Here is a 12,958-nt window from a genome sequence, read left to right on the forward strand (position 1 = left end):
TATCAAACACTTTCTAGCTTCACTCCAGAAAAGCCTCACTCTCCACAGGCGATCTTTGGGGATTCTGTGGAGAATTCCACAGCTTTTTTGATTCAGCTTTTTTCCGCTAAATACACTTAATCTCTTTTCTCAAACCTGTGATTATTTAATATTCATACTTAGATGGGCAATATGTTACATTTCAACATGGTGGAGATGTAGCCTGGGTAACCTGATTTGAACAGGCTTAGGGGATGGTTTCTCTTACTATCTCAGGGCCCGTATTTCAAGTTCTTGTTAATGTGTCACTGATTTGGAATGCTGTAGCTCTGCACTGGTTTCTTCCTGAATTCAAGTCTGTGCATGTTTGTGTAAAATGATACAAGCAACCTCACTAGGCCCAATTCAAAAGCAGGACCAAGAGAAAAAGCAGGAGGGGGCAATATATGACATGTTACATGTTAATGAGGGTTTTGTATGCCTGTGTTGGACTTTAATATTTACCATGAGAAACATGAGTTATCATTAAATATTTTCCAATTTACATCTTTTAAGCTCCTGTGTCAATTTAACAGAAGTATCCTGAGATTATTTAATATGCAATAAATTACAATAAAATTATTAATATTCATAGCTATTTAGTTTCCTCAATACGTAATTTAGAAATAAATTAGAAGAGGATTGTGGTAAAAACTACAATGTCCATAACATGTAAATTCAGATTTTAATGTTGACGAAAATAGCCCTACTTTCCTTGTTGTTGTCTTTTCAATTCACAACTTTTATAAAATGTGGACTTGTGACATAAATATGTTGTAATAACATTTACTTATTTTATATCTTAGAATTATGTTTAGGATTGTGTTTGAGAAGAGTTCTGCTACTAAAAGTTTGGAAATTCTTGGAAGATAAACTTCTTTAGTCTGGATACTATATATATTTTAGATTTTTGAGTTGTTGATCTTCTATAATATTTGCTTGTATTCATTCCGGCGTCTTTATCTGTGCCAGGGATTTCTTTGGTGATTAATTATAATTACAACTCAATCTAAGTCCAATTTTAGAAAAAGTAACTTGTTAAATATTAAGGGCAATGTCTTTTTTGTTCTTTATGTAAGAAGTAAAGCTAGTTAGTTGAACCCCTACATTTGAGTCAAAATGCTTTGATATTTATCTGGAGCTTTCTCTTGTGTGCAATTACCTCTGCAGCATCACGAGTCTCTGTATGGTCAGGACATCTCTCTCATTCTATACTCTGAGTAACCTCCAGTCTCTGTCTCTGGTGTTTGTCTGTAAGCTGTGTGAACATTCTGTAGTCAATAGCAATGAAATGTGACATGGTTTCATTTGAAAATTTCATTAGTATCATAAGTGAAACACTGTGGTCTCACAGAATCCCCTCTTTGGGACTCACTCTGTGAGAAGGTTCTTGAGGCTGACTTCTAAGGAAGTCATTTTGATATGCTAACAACCAAACACTCATGGGTGGGGCTTAACATGGGTCAGACTTGGACCAGATTCTTTCCTTGGTGAACCGTTATAGTGAGAATCCAGTATTAAATCACACTACATGTTTACTCTGCTAAATGAATCACCAAATGACAGGCTGACTTACTTCATTGCCTGGTCTTCATGTTTTGTTTTCTTCTTTTGGATTTTAGAGTGTATCCAAGTTTACTGACTATGAATTGAAGGCCTATGCCAAAGCAGGGTCAGTGGCAGATGAAGTCATTTCATCTATGCGAACAGTGGCTGCTTTTGGTGGTGAGAAAAAAGAGGTTGAAAGGTTGGTTTATTGAAATGTCTACCATATTCCTGAATTTCATCATTCAGCACATTACCCTAGATCCTCCCCATTTTGTACAAAGTGGCAGATGTACCTTGGTCTGTTTACCCTGAAAGAGCTTTTGTTCAACAGTTAGCTGAGAGTATTAGTTGGGCACAGTGCTACGGACCCCTAAGTCTCTAGCTGTGTGTTTTTGAAAATGTTGTAGTTGGAGATTTTTAGAAAGCTATCTTAGGTTAGGTATGTATTTCAACTATGGTAGTGTGCGTGCACGCATGCTATACACATCATAGCGGTCGGTAACACTGTTTGCTCCATGATCTAAAATGCAGTTCCACACATTTTTATTCGGTGTCTTTATTCAGCTACTGTACTACATGCTCTTTATAAAGTCTGATAAAATTTCCATTTAATCATTGTTTGATTAAATTTTGTTAATTTATCACTGGGTATATTACAGACCATCATTCTAGGAGATTAATTCTTAGTGAAAATAAAAAACCTAAATGACCAAAACAATACAGCTGTCAAAATTTTGATTTTGTTTTTTCTGCCTTTTATCTAGTATTTATTAAGTGCTTACCATGTGCCAGGTACAGATTTTATAAAATAGCCACCAATTTAATTAAACTCTTATTTCATGAGTTGTAGATCTAGTATGATGATGCCATTCTCAGTTGTTACCAAATAAAAAAGAGAATAGAATTCATAATCTCTAATTATTCTCTTTTCCTCCCCCCCCCCCTTCTTTTGGTCTATAAAGTGAAGTTACTTGTTTCTCACAAAAAAATTCAGTAGCATACTTCCTCCACCATAAAAGATGTTAATGTTAATAATAGCAGCATTGTAAATGTTTTGAAAATAGTACCAAACATAGGATAGACCTTTACTTTGTCCTGTGAAATATTAAAAGTATTCCATGAATTTATGTTTTGAGATAAAGGCAGGTACGGAATGTCTGAACTTTAAGATGATGCTAGTTATTAATACCTAAATCATAGAATCACTGAAGGTTAGTGCTTTGATTGAATTTCTATGTAGTTATCCATGTCTCACGGCTGTGAACCCAACCGGTCGTGTTACAACATAGTATTCTTGGTCACAGGGCAGATGAGTGAGTGTATATGGAGATGAGTCAGCGCAAACACTGGTTTTAAACTGGGGGAAAACAGTTGCATCATTTTCTGATAGAAAGCATGCTGTGTGACTTGACAAAAACAATGTAAGCACAAATAGTACTAGATCCCTCATGTTCAAACATTTGTGTTGAAAATTCTTTTCTCTTGGGATAAAGTTCTCACTTTTCTCACGCTATTTTTTTTAAGATTTTATTTTATTATTAATATTACAGAGAGAGAGAGCACAAGCAGAGGAACAGCAGAAGCAGAGGGAGAAGCAGACTCCCCACTGGGCAGGGAGCCCAATGCAGGGCTCAATCTCAGAACCCTGAGATCATGACCTGAGCCAAAGTCAGCCACTTAATCAACTGAGCCACCCAGGCACCCTATCTCATACTATTCTTTTCTGAGAAGTAATCAAGTGTGAGGTTTTGTTAGGCATTGTTCCTCCAACACATTTCATTGCCAGGTTGAAACAAACTAAATAACAACATGGAAGTTTTTGTCATTTTCTTTCCCGAAAGCTGCTGCGTGGCTTGGGTGATTTTATGACCATTGAGTAGGAGCACTGCATTGTGGACTGTTTTCAACATTCTAACTTGCACTGCTGCTGCTGCTGCTGCTGCTGTAGACACAAATGCTTTCTCTTCACAGGTACGAGAAAAATCTTGTGTTTGCCCAGCGTTGGGGAATTAGAAAAGGGATCGTGATGGGATTCTTTACTGGATTCATGTGGTGTCTCATCTTCCTCTGTTATGCATTGGCCTTCTGGTATGGCTCCAAACTTGTCTTAGAGGATGGAGAATATACAGCAGGAACCCTTGTCCAGGTACTTTGGTCTCAATGACCTATACATAACATTTCCTACTGGTATCTTGGAAAAGCCTACAGTTAAAGCATTTTGTTTATTCCTTTAGTGTCTGAGGGAGGAGAGCATCAATGACTTGATGGAGTCCATCTGCAGAAACAAGCAATACCTACACATTTTATAGTAAAGGAACACTGAGCATTTGAATTGATGAGGCCAGCGATTTAATGATTTCCAATTAACTGAAGATTTTATAGCTGTAAAACTATGATTTTCTGACTGAGTCCAAAAGATAATATGCTGTGAAAATATAAGGTAGTGAGCTCTCAGCTAAAAATTAACAGCTCATGTAATTAAGTTTAATAATAGTACAAGATATGTGCTAATGGACCTATTTGTGAAACATGATGAGGTACTAAAATACAAAACCAATAATATCCTCAACTGAACAGGAAATACAACCATATTTTATTGTTCACTTGTGCTATAGCCATGCTATCACGGATGCCATGACTACCTTAATTTTCAGTATTTCTTCAGTTGTTCTTTCAAGAATTATTGAGCATCTACTATATGCCAGACCCATACAAAGCACAGAGGATTCAATAATGAACAAAAGATATGTGATCTTTTCCTGATGCAATTTATAGTTTAGTGGAGGAAAAGAAACAATAATTAAACAACCACATCAATGCCTAATGACAGATGAAAACATGTGCTATAGAAGACAAGGAACATTAACAGTGAATTGCAGGGTAATCAGGTGTGGCCAGAGTCAGAGAAAGCTCTTTCTCTTGCTCATTAACCCAATGTCTTTCCTCCTTAGCTTACAGCTCCTCTCATTTAAGCTGGACTCTTGTCATTGTTCTCATTCTCAGCTGAATGGCCCCTCCCCAATAAGGCCTTCCATGCTCATTGAGTCTTTTATTCTCTTGTATGGCTTGCTGAACTTTTCCTTTAGAGCTCTTGAATGAAATTGAACATTTGGGTTTATTTACATTTGTTCCTACCCTTTCCTGTCCTCATACAGGAGGTGTGTGCCCGTTACATGAGGTCAGTGAGATAAAACAAGAAATACATGTTTCATTTGGCCTATTAATTATTTAATTAAATATATGAATTTTTAAAAGATTTTATCTATCTATCTATCTATCTATCTATCTATCTATCTATCTATCTATCTATTGGAGAGTGCCTGTGTGTTAGCCAGAGGAGGGGAAGAGGGAAAGAGACAGAATCTCAAGCAGACTCTGTCCTCAGCACAGAGGGTGAAGCAGGGCTCAGTCTCTTGACCCTGAGATCATGACCTCAGATGAAATAAAGAGTCGGGTGCTTAACCAGACTGAGCCACCCAGGTGCCCTATAATTAATCATGTTAATATTAAAAGCACAGAGATAAGAAGCAGTTTCATATAAGATTCTTAAATAAAATATTTTGGCTCAAGATTCTAGGTGAGACAGCACCAATTAAACAATGAGAAATGCCAAAATCTGATATGCTAAAAATTTGCTAGCTGATAGCTTATGATTTGAAGTCTACTGCTTTAATATAAATACACTTGTAGGGAAAGTTGAATGGAATTTTATTTATTAATAGAGATGATTATCAGAGGTCAAACTATAGTCAATCTAAACTACTGACTTTATTTCATTAACAGTTAGAGAATACACTAAGAACAGCTTTTTAAAATTCAGTTCTTTGCAAGATAAACAACAGGCATCACTTGAACTTTGTTTTAAAAAATTAAGTATGATAAGACATGCTAAAGTGTCTTTTGAAACTATAGATGGAAAATGTTGCTATTATTGTAATTTAACCACTTTCTTAACAACTCTAATATAGCTGTGAACATTTGAAAAACCAGTGAAAATATTACAGATCTGAAACCTGACTATGAAGTCCCTTGTCTTTACTGATCTAATGGCTGTTAGGAACTTTCAACATTTAGTAGTTGACTTTAGTCCCAGCTGCTTATATCTGCTCATTCTGCAGAAAAAGATGCGCTGAGAAAAGACATTCTTCCTTTCATTCCATGCCTGCAAGGAGAGGACAGAGATGTGCACAAGTAACAGTTCAGAGGGAAAATGAATTGACAAATTGGAAGTCAAATAATACACAATTCCAATTGTAAATGCTGAATTTAAAAACCCTTTGATTACTCTCTCTAGCAGGAATCCGATTTTATGGTTCTGTTAAAAGATAAACTGAGGCATATTAAAACTTTTAGAAGATTTTTTAAAAAGATTTTATTTATTTATTCATGAGAGACACAGAGAGAGAGTAGGAGATTTTTTTAAGCAAAAATAATTCCAATCAGGCAGCACCAAACCAGAAGTGATGAGAGGCCACTCTCTACCCACAGGAGCAGGGGAATTATTTTTATAGAGGAGAGGCAGAAGCAAAGCAAAAAGATTGTCTGATCTGTTCAGTTTAAGCAGTTACCTTGCCTGGGGGAGCGTGATTGACCATTCGTGATTGCTTTTCCTTAGGTTTTTTTTTTTTTTTATTTCTTAATGGAGGCATTTGCACTTAGATTTTGGTTTGCTCATAGAAGCTATTGAGGCAATAAATCAACCTCAGCCTAATGGCCTCCTCGTTTAACTAACTAGACACTCCTCAGCTTCAGGTGTCCACTCTTGTCTATGTATTCTGTAAATAATTAGGCTGAGAGAGTACTTAATATGTGCAGATGTGACATCCCGTGTGTCTCTAACATTTTAATCATCAATTATTAACCTTACCTCTTATTCCTAATGCCTTCCTGCAAGCCTCTGCTTACACCTTAAGAAATACGCCTTTGGGAAAATGAGAGATCTCCATTAACAGTATAACCATTGATTGTTCTTTCTCTTTCTCTCTCCTTTCCTCTGCTCCTTCATCTCTTTCTTTGTCTCACTCATGTGTGCAGGCACATTTTTGGTCATACTTCTGAGTAGCAAACTATGAAGTCTGAGTGTACATGAGCCGAGTTGAGTGTATTAATCCACTAAACTAATTAATAATTAGGTTAATCAAATATATTTTTTTGGTACACAAAATCATTATTGGCTGTATGGTAACTGAGCATATACGGTAAATGGTTCATGTAAATGACTGTGATTAGTATCACTTGCACACAGACTAAAAAACAAACTCTGTGATCTATTAGGAGAGAAGATGAAAGGGAATTGAAGAGTGCAGAAGGCTGCTCTTTCATGCTTGCCAGGTTTCAGGACTCAATAATAAAAAATAATATCAGGAATAAAGTAACATGTATAAGGTACCAAGCGCTCAGTGACATATTTCATGCAAATACTATATGTCATATCAAAATTTCATTCTGTATTGATGTCATTATACTACTAATTAAAAACAAAATGGAGCCACGAGGTTGAAAAATATGTGCTAAGAGGTTTGGAGTGGGATATAAACACACGTGACTGTGCCTCTTGGGTCTGACTCATTAACCACTGTTTTCCTGCCTCTGGATCCTGCTTCCAAGTACAGCACACCCATGGATAGATTGGTCCCCAGTGATCTCTTTTGCCTTTCTTCGTTCCACATTGCTGTCCAAGGGGCTAGTGTACAACGTTTGGGGTGGGAAATGATGGTCTGGGAATGGGTGCTAGCTTTTTTTTTTTTTTAAAGATTTTATTTATTTATTCATGAGAGATACAGAGAGAGAGACAGAGACATAGGCAGAGAGAGAAGCAGTCTCCTAAAAAAATAAAAAAAATTAAATTAAATTAAACTAAATTAAATTAAGAAAGAAGAAGCAGGATCGTTGCAGGAAGCCTGATGCAGGACTCGATCCCAGGACCTCGGGACCCTGACCTGAGCCAAAGGCAGGCACTCAACCACTAAGCCAGCCAGGTGCCCTGGGTGCTAGCTATTGTGATAATATTAGGTACATACTTCAGTCCTGTCTCATTCAATCTCCCGAAGTACCCTGAGGGAGACATTCGCAAAGCCAGGCTGAGCAGGGTTTGACTGCCAACCTCAGCTTAGGTCCCTCGTGATTCAATCTAGAATCTGGAGCAGAAGTCTGCAAACTATGGCCCTCCAGCCAAATCTAACTTGATGCCTGTTTTTGTGAATAAAGTTTTATTGGAACACAGCCACAACTATTTGTTCATTCTTGTCTCTGGCTGTTTTTATAGTATGTAGCAGAGTTGTGTAATTGCTTTGGAGCCCTTATGGCCTAAAAAATCTAAAATATCTATTATTGGCCCATTATAGAAAATGTTTGCTGATCCTTGATCTAGGACATGTGAAAGGTTTCCTTTGCTCAGGTGGTCTGATAAAGGTGGTCTTAACCCAACTTAGAGAAGTACTGTGCTGTATATTCACCGTATCATTTCCTCGTGTGGAATCTTACTTCTTTCAGCATCATCACTATTATTTATGTGTCTAACACTGGATTAATCACCTTTCAACTAATCATTACATTTAATGCTCATAAAAGTCCCATGAGTTATATGCTTTTAGAACCCCTGTGTTACAGATAAAGAAATTTAGGGCTTGAGAGATGAAGTAATCTGACCATGGGAAGAACTACCTGCTGTAACTAAGGAAAAGGAACAAGAATGATGAAGAGAGAATATCCCACACATGGAGTGGGGAATTCAGGGAGAAGGCAAGAGGGGACTGTTGCACATCATCATGATATGTGGAATGCAGGTTACTGGAGAGGAAGGGAGGTAGCTGGGAGGCTCTGAGGAGTCTCGTGGTCCAGACACAAGACTGAAAGAAAGCAGGGAAGCCATTATAGACTAGGTTCATTTGACTGCCTGAAGAAGACTACATTCAGGCAGCAGCCAATCTTCAGCTCAGCAAGTAACTCTTGTCCCTGACGGAGGGTGCCCAATGAAACATCCTCCATGAGCTTCATGTGACTAGCATCCATTTGGTCAAAAGGAGTCTTTTGCTCCTCCAAAGGCACGTGACAATTTGCCCCATTGCCTCTTCCTTTATAAAGAGCACTGATAAACACAGAGTGCTATTTGGTAGGAACATCTGCTCATGCTCAAGTTGCCTTCCCCTAATTTAATGAAATGACAGGGTTGGTGAGGTAAAGGACAGCTTCCTCAGCATTGCACAGGGACCTGGCCATAGCAACCGCATGTCATGAGCAGCAGAAGGGCCTATTTGCAGGACAGAATGTCAGTCAATAGCCTGGGTACAAATACTGCTCTACCACTTAATATATGTTGTAATGTAGGGTCAGTTAGGGAACCTCCATACACCTTGGTTTTTTCTTCTGTTGCATGGATTATATGAAGTAACACAGATAAAGAGCTTAGAAATATACCTTAGCAAAAGTAGTAGTAGTAGTAGTAGTAGTAGTAGTAGTAGTTATCCAGTTATCCTAGTAATAGTCCACTAGTAGCAATAACACAGCAGTAGTAGCAAGCCTGTATTACAGGTACCAATCTCTAGGAAAATCAAGCTAATCATACTGTCTTTATTGAAGAAGGCTACATAAGGCTGTTTATATTACAAAGTGAATTATCCTATCACTACTCTAACTCACTTTGTGTCTATATGCTGCCTTGCTTAGACCTCTTACTCATTTCAAAATATGTTCTTCTTTGTAGAATAGTGTTCTACACTCTTGTAGTGTAGTGTTCTACACATAGGTGTTCAATTAAAAATAAATGTAATCTTTTAAACCATAATAATAGAAAAAATGGAGATACTTTACAGAGCCAAAACTATTCAGGTATTTCTAAAGAGCTATTTAGGTTTCAAACTCCCATGGAGGAATATTTCTGAGAAACATCTGAGCTCAAATGATAGCACTATTTACAAATTGACAAAAACACATGAAAACTGTGTTTATCTCTTTTCATTTCAGATTTTCCTCAGTATTCTATTAGGAGCTTTAAATCTTGGCAATGCATCTTCTTGTCTGGAAGCCTTTGCAACTGGGCGTGCAGCAGCCACCAGCATTTTTCACACAATAGACCGGGTATGTAAAAGCCAAAATAAAGGCCATGAGCAGATTGGGCGTGGGGAGAAAAATGAATTTCTGAGGAATTAAAAATTTAAAAATTAATATTTTAATATTAAAAAATATGAGGGAATACCACAATGCTCTTAATTCAGCAATACTTAATAAGGGTAGTCATGAGCCAGATCCCATACTGAGTTGGGACTACGGGAGTGAAATAGAGTGAATAAGGCCCTTGCTCTCCTATCATACTGGAAAATAGGCAAAAAAGAAGGAAGCACATTTATGGATCTAAAGGGTATTTTGCTTAGTGAAATAAGTCAGAGAGAGAAAGACAAATACCACATGATTTCACGTATATGGAGAATCCAAAAAACAAAGCAAATGGACAAACAAAATACTAGAAACAGACTCATAAATACAGGGAACAAACTGGTGGTTGCCAGAGAGGAGGAGGCTAGGGGCATGGAGTGAAGGGGATAAACTTCTAGTTGTAAAATAAATAAGCCACAGGGATGAAAAGTACAGCATAGAGAACATAGCCAATAATATTGTAATAACTTTGTGTGATGGCAGAAGGTAATTACACTTACCTTGGCCAGCATTTGGTAGTGTGTGTCATTGTTGGGTCACTATACTGTACACCTGAAACCCAACTTACTTCAGGGAAAAATGGAAGTTAAAAAAAGACATAAGTACACTCAAAGATGGGATAATGTTAGTACAATAAAGGAAATAAAATAGGGTGGTAACAGTTGGGGTGGGAGAAGGAGTCTTTAGGTGCCAGTAATGTCATCTCTGAGGAGGTAGTATATGCCCTGAGAAGCCCAGAAGAGTCAGCCAGGCACAGTGAGGTTTAGAGGAGGAGCAGTGCACGGGAAATGAGAGCAAGGAGGCTGTTCCTGCAAGAGATGCCCCCGGATTGGAAGAGGATTGGTGAATCCGAGGACCTAAAATGAGGTCACTGTGTCTGAGCAGCGTGAATAGGAGCACAGAGGCTGGAAAGAGGAAAGGCCAGATCATGCAAGATTGTAAGGCCAAGTTCATAAGTTTGGATTATCTTCTAAACGTGACAGAAAGTCTCTACAAGCTCGTATAGGATTTTGGTAGCCTAGCTAGGATTTTCCTGGGTAATCTTCTGAAGCACATTGGAGGTCTAGCCAGAAAGTGAAAATCCAAGAATAGAAGGTGGAAGAAGGCAAGATGTTCTTCTCTGGAAGCCCTGGAAATCCAGAGGTGTTTCTTTAGTCCCCTAAATCTGAAGTATTTATGAAGCATATAACCTGCCCAGGGAAATTATTCATCACTTTGCTTTATATTTGAGAGTTTCACATATTGGAGTATAAACAGATTGTTGAAAACCACATAGACACATTGAGCTATCCAAATTCTACCTCATTCTTAGGGTTGTTATATGCTCAGATAAGATGGTGAGTCTAAAAGGCCTTTGAAACTATTACAAAAAACTAAGGCATTTAATAATTGCTTTATTATCTTTACTAGAAACCCAAAAGGAAGAAAGCAGATTACACTCTTGTGCCAAATAGAGATATGGTCATGAATTTCTTTCCCGAGTGTAGAAGGGGAATGAAGCTGACCCTGGAGTGTTCTGGTAGCAGGAGATGGCCCTCACTCTTTTCTGATTAACTAGAATGGTTAAATTCCAGATGAGGCTCACACTACTAACAACAGAGATGAAATTCAGCATAACAACTGAAAATTGGTAGTATTTGAGGGACCCATTTAAGACATTCAGTTAGTTTTAATCATCATTTATGATAGGTACTCAGTTGTAGAGTACTATTGGACCCAAGCTTGGCTGACTAGTTGTGTGGCCTTAGGAAAGATACTTAACCTCTCTGAGAGTTCTCATCTTCCTCATTTGAAGAATTGACCATATCACCTGTCTAGTTAGGTTATAGTGACAATTACATAAATGACAAAACCACATTAAAATACCTTGTGAATTGTCTTCTATGGGATCTCAATAATATAATAATATATAATAATATGAATATATTATATACTAATATAATTGTAGATAAATACTGTATATTATATTATTATATTGTTATTATGTATTATATAATTAATATTATGTATTAATAATATAAATATATTATGTCATAGTAGTATATCAACAAATAGTAAAATTAAATTAACTAGATGTAATTAATGTGAAGTTATATATAAATTATATATTGACATTTCATATTGATAACTAATTATAAATTAATTATGTGTATATGTTTGATTACCTATTAATATATTATATATGTAATATAATATCCCAATACTATTAATATCTAGTAATATAATACTTCATATTAATATCTCAGTAACTGTTAGTATTATTACTATTATTGATTAATAGTTAATGTGGAAGCAACTTTGGTGTAGTGTTTTACCGAATTGTTTTTCTGTTTTATGAGTAAATTCAAATCAAGATGGACAATAAGTGCATATATATGTGTTGTTGCTGTATTCCTTTTGTATTCTGCTCCAGAAACCCATCATTGACTGCATGTCAGAGGATGGCTACAAGCTGGATCGAATTAAGGGTGAAATTGAATTCCATAATGTGACTTTCCACTATCCTTCCAGACCAGAGGTGAAGGTAAGAGTTCATTGTTTTCCCAGGAACAGCAGCATTTTTTCTTCTTTGACGATTCATATCCAGGGCCACAGATTAATCATTTTTCTAAAGCATGACAATTTCTAGGAAGAAGGATCAGAAGCATGTTCCTCTGGAAGTATCCTTAGGCATCATGTCATTTCACAGTCAACAAGTCACATTCCTTTACAGCAACAACACTGTGCAGATTCCTCTGGTGAGGACATTCAGGTTAGGTCAGGTGAAGGAGGATCCTCTGCTGAAGTGAGTGGCAGGGCCTGTCATTGTAAGTATAAGCTGAAAACAAACTACAAGGCAATCAGAACAATCAAGAAGTGCAGGTGTAGACGTCAGAACACTGCGTGGGCAGGGTACTTCTGGCAAAGAAAAGCTGGTGCCTTTGTAGTTTTTACTTCCTGTGTATAACTTCACAAAGGTCTGGGATCCCTGGGTGGCGCAGCGGTTTGGCGCCTGCCTTTGACCCAGGGCGCGATCCTGGAGACCCGGGATCGAATCCCACATCGGGCTCCCGGTGCATGGAGCCTGCTTCTCCCTCTGCCTGTGTCTCTGCCTCTCTCTCTCTCACTGTGTGCCTATCATAAATAAATTTAAAAAAAAAAAAAAAAAAAAAAACTTCACAAAGGTCATTAGATCAGTCATGGGAGGAAAGGTAATCTTGTGACCTCATGCTCATGTGTCTTGTGCTACGTGATTGCCAGG

General features: G+C 37.4%; 1 protein-coding gene across 3 annotated transcripts in view; it reads left to right on the forward strand.

The window, feature by feature from the left end:
• Positions 1–12,958, forward strand: part of ABCB11 (ATP binding cassette subfamily B member 11) — an 88,533-nt gene that overhangs the window by 34,376 nt on the left and 41,199 nt on the right. For 2 of the 3 annotated variants that reach the window (XM_072810894.1, XM_072810895.1), the window contains 4 exons: positions 1,641–1,765; positions 3,538–3,712; positions 9,529–9,642; positions 12,131–12,241. In XM_072810894.1, coding sequence (XP_072666995.1) covers positions 1,641–1,765; positions 3,538–3,712; positions 9,529–9,642; positions 12,131–12,241 — 525 coding nt within the window. Of the gene's footprint in view, positions 1–1,640; positions 1,766–3,278; positions 3,713–9,528; positions 9,643–12,130; positions 12,242–12,958 lie in introns of those variants that run through there. The other variant, XM_072810896.1, reaches the window with a different exon arrangement.

The sequence above is a fragment of the Canis lupus genome, chromosome 34 (genome assembly GCF_048164855.1).
Source record: "Canis lupus baileyi chromosome 34, mCanLup2.hap1, whole genome shotgun sequence".
Lineage (NCBI taxonomy): Eukaryota > Metazoa > Chordata > Mammalia > Carnivora > Canidae > Canis > Canis lupus.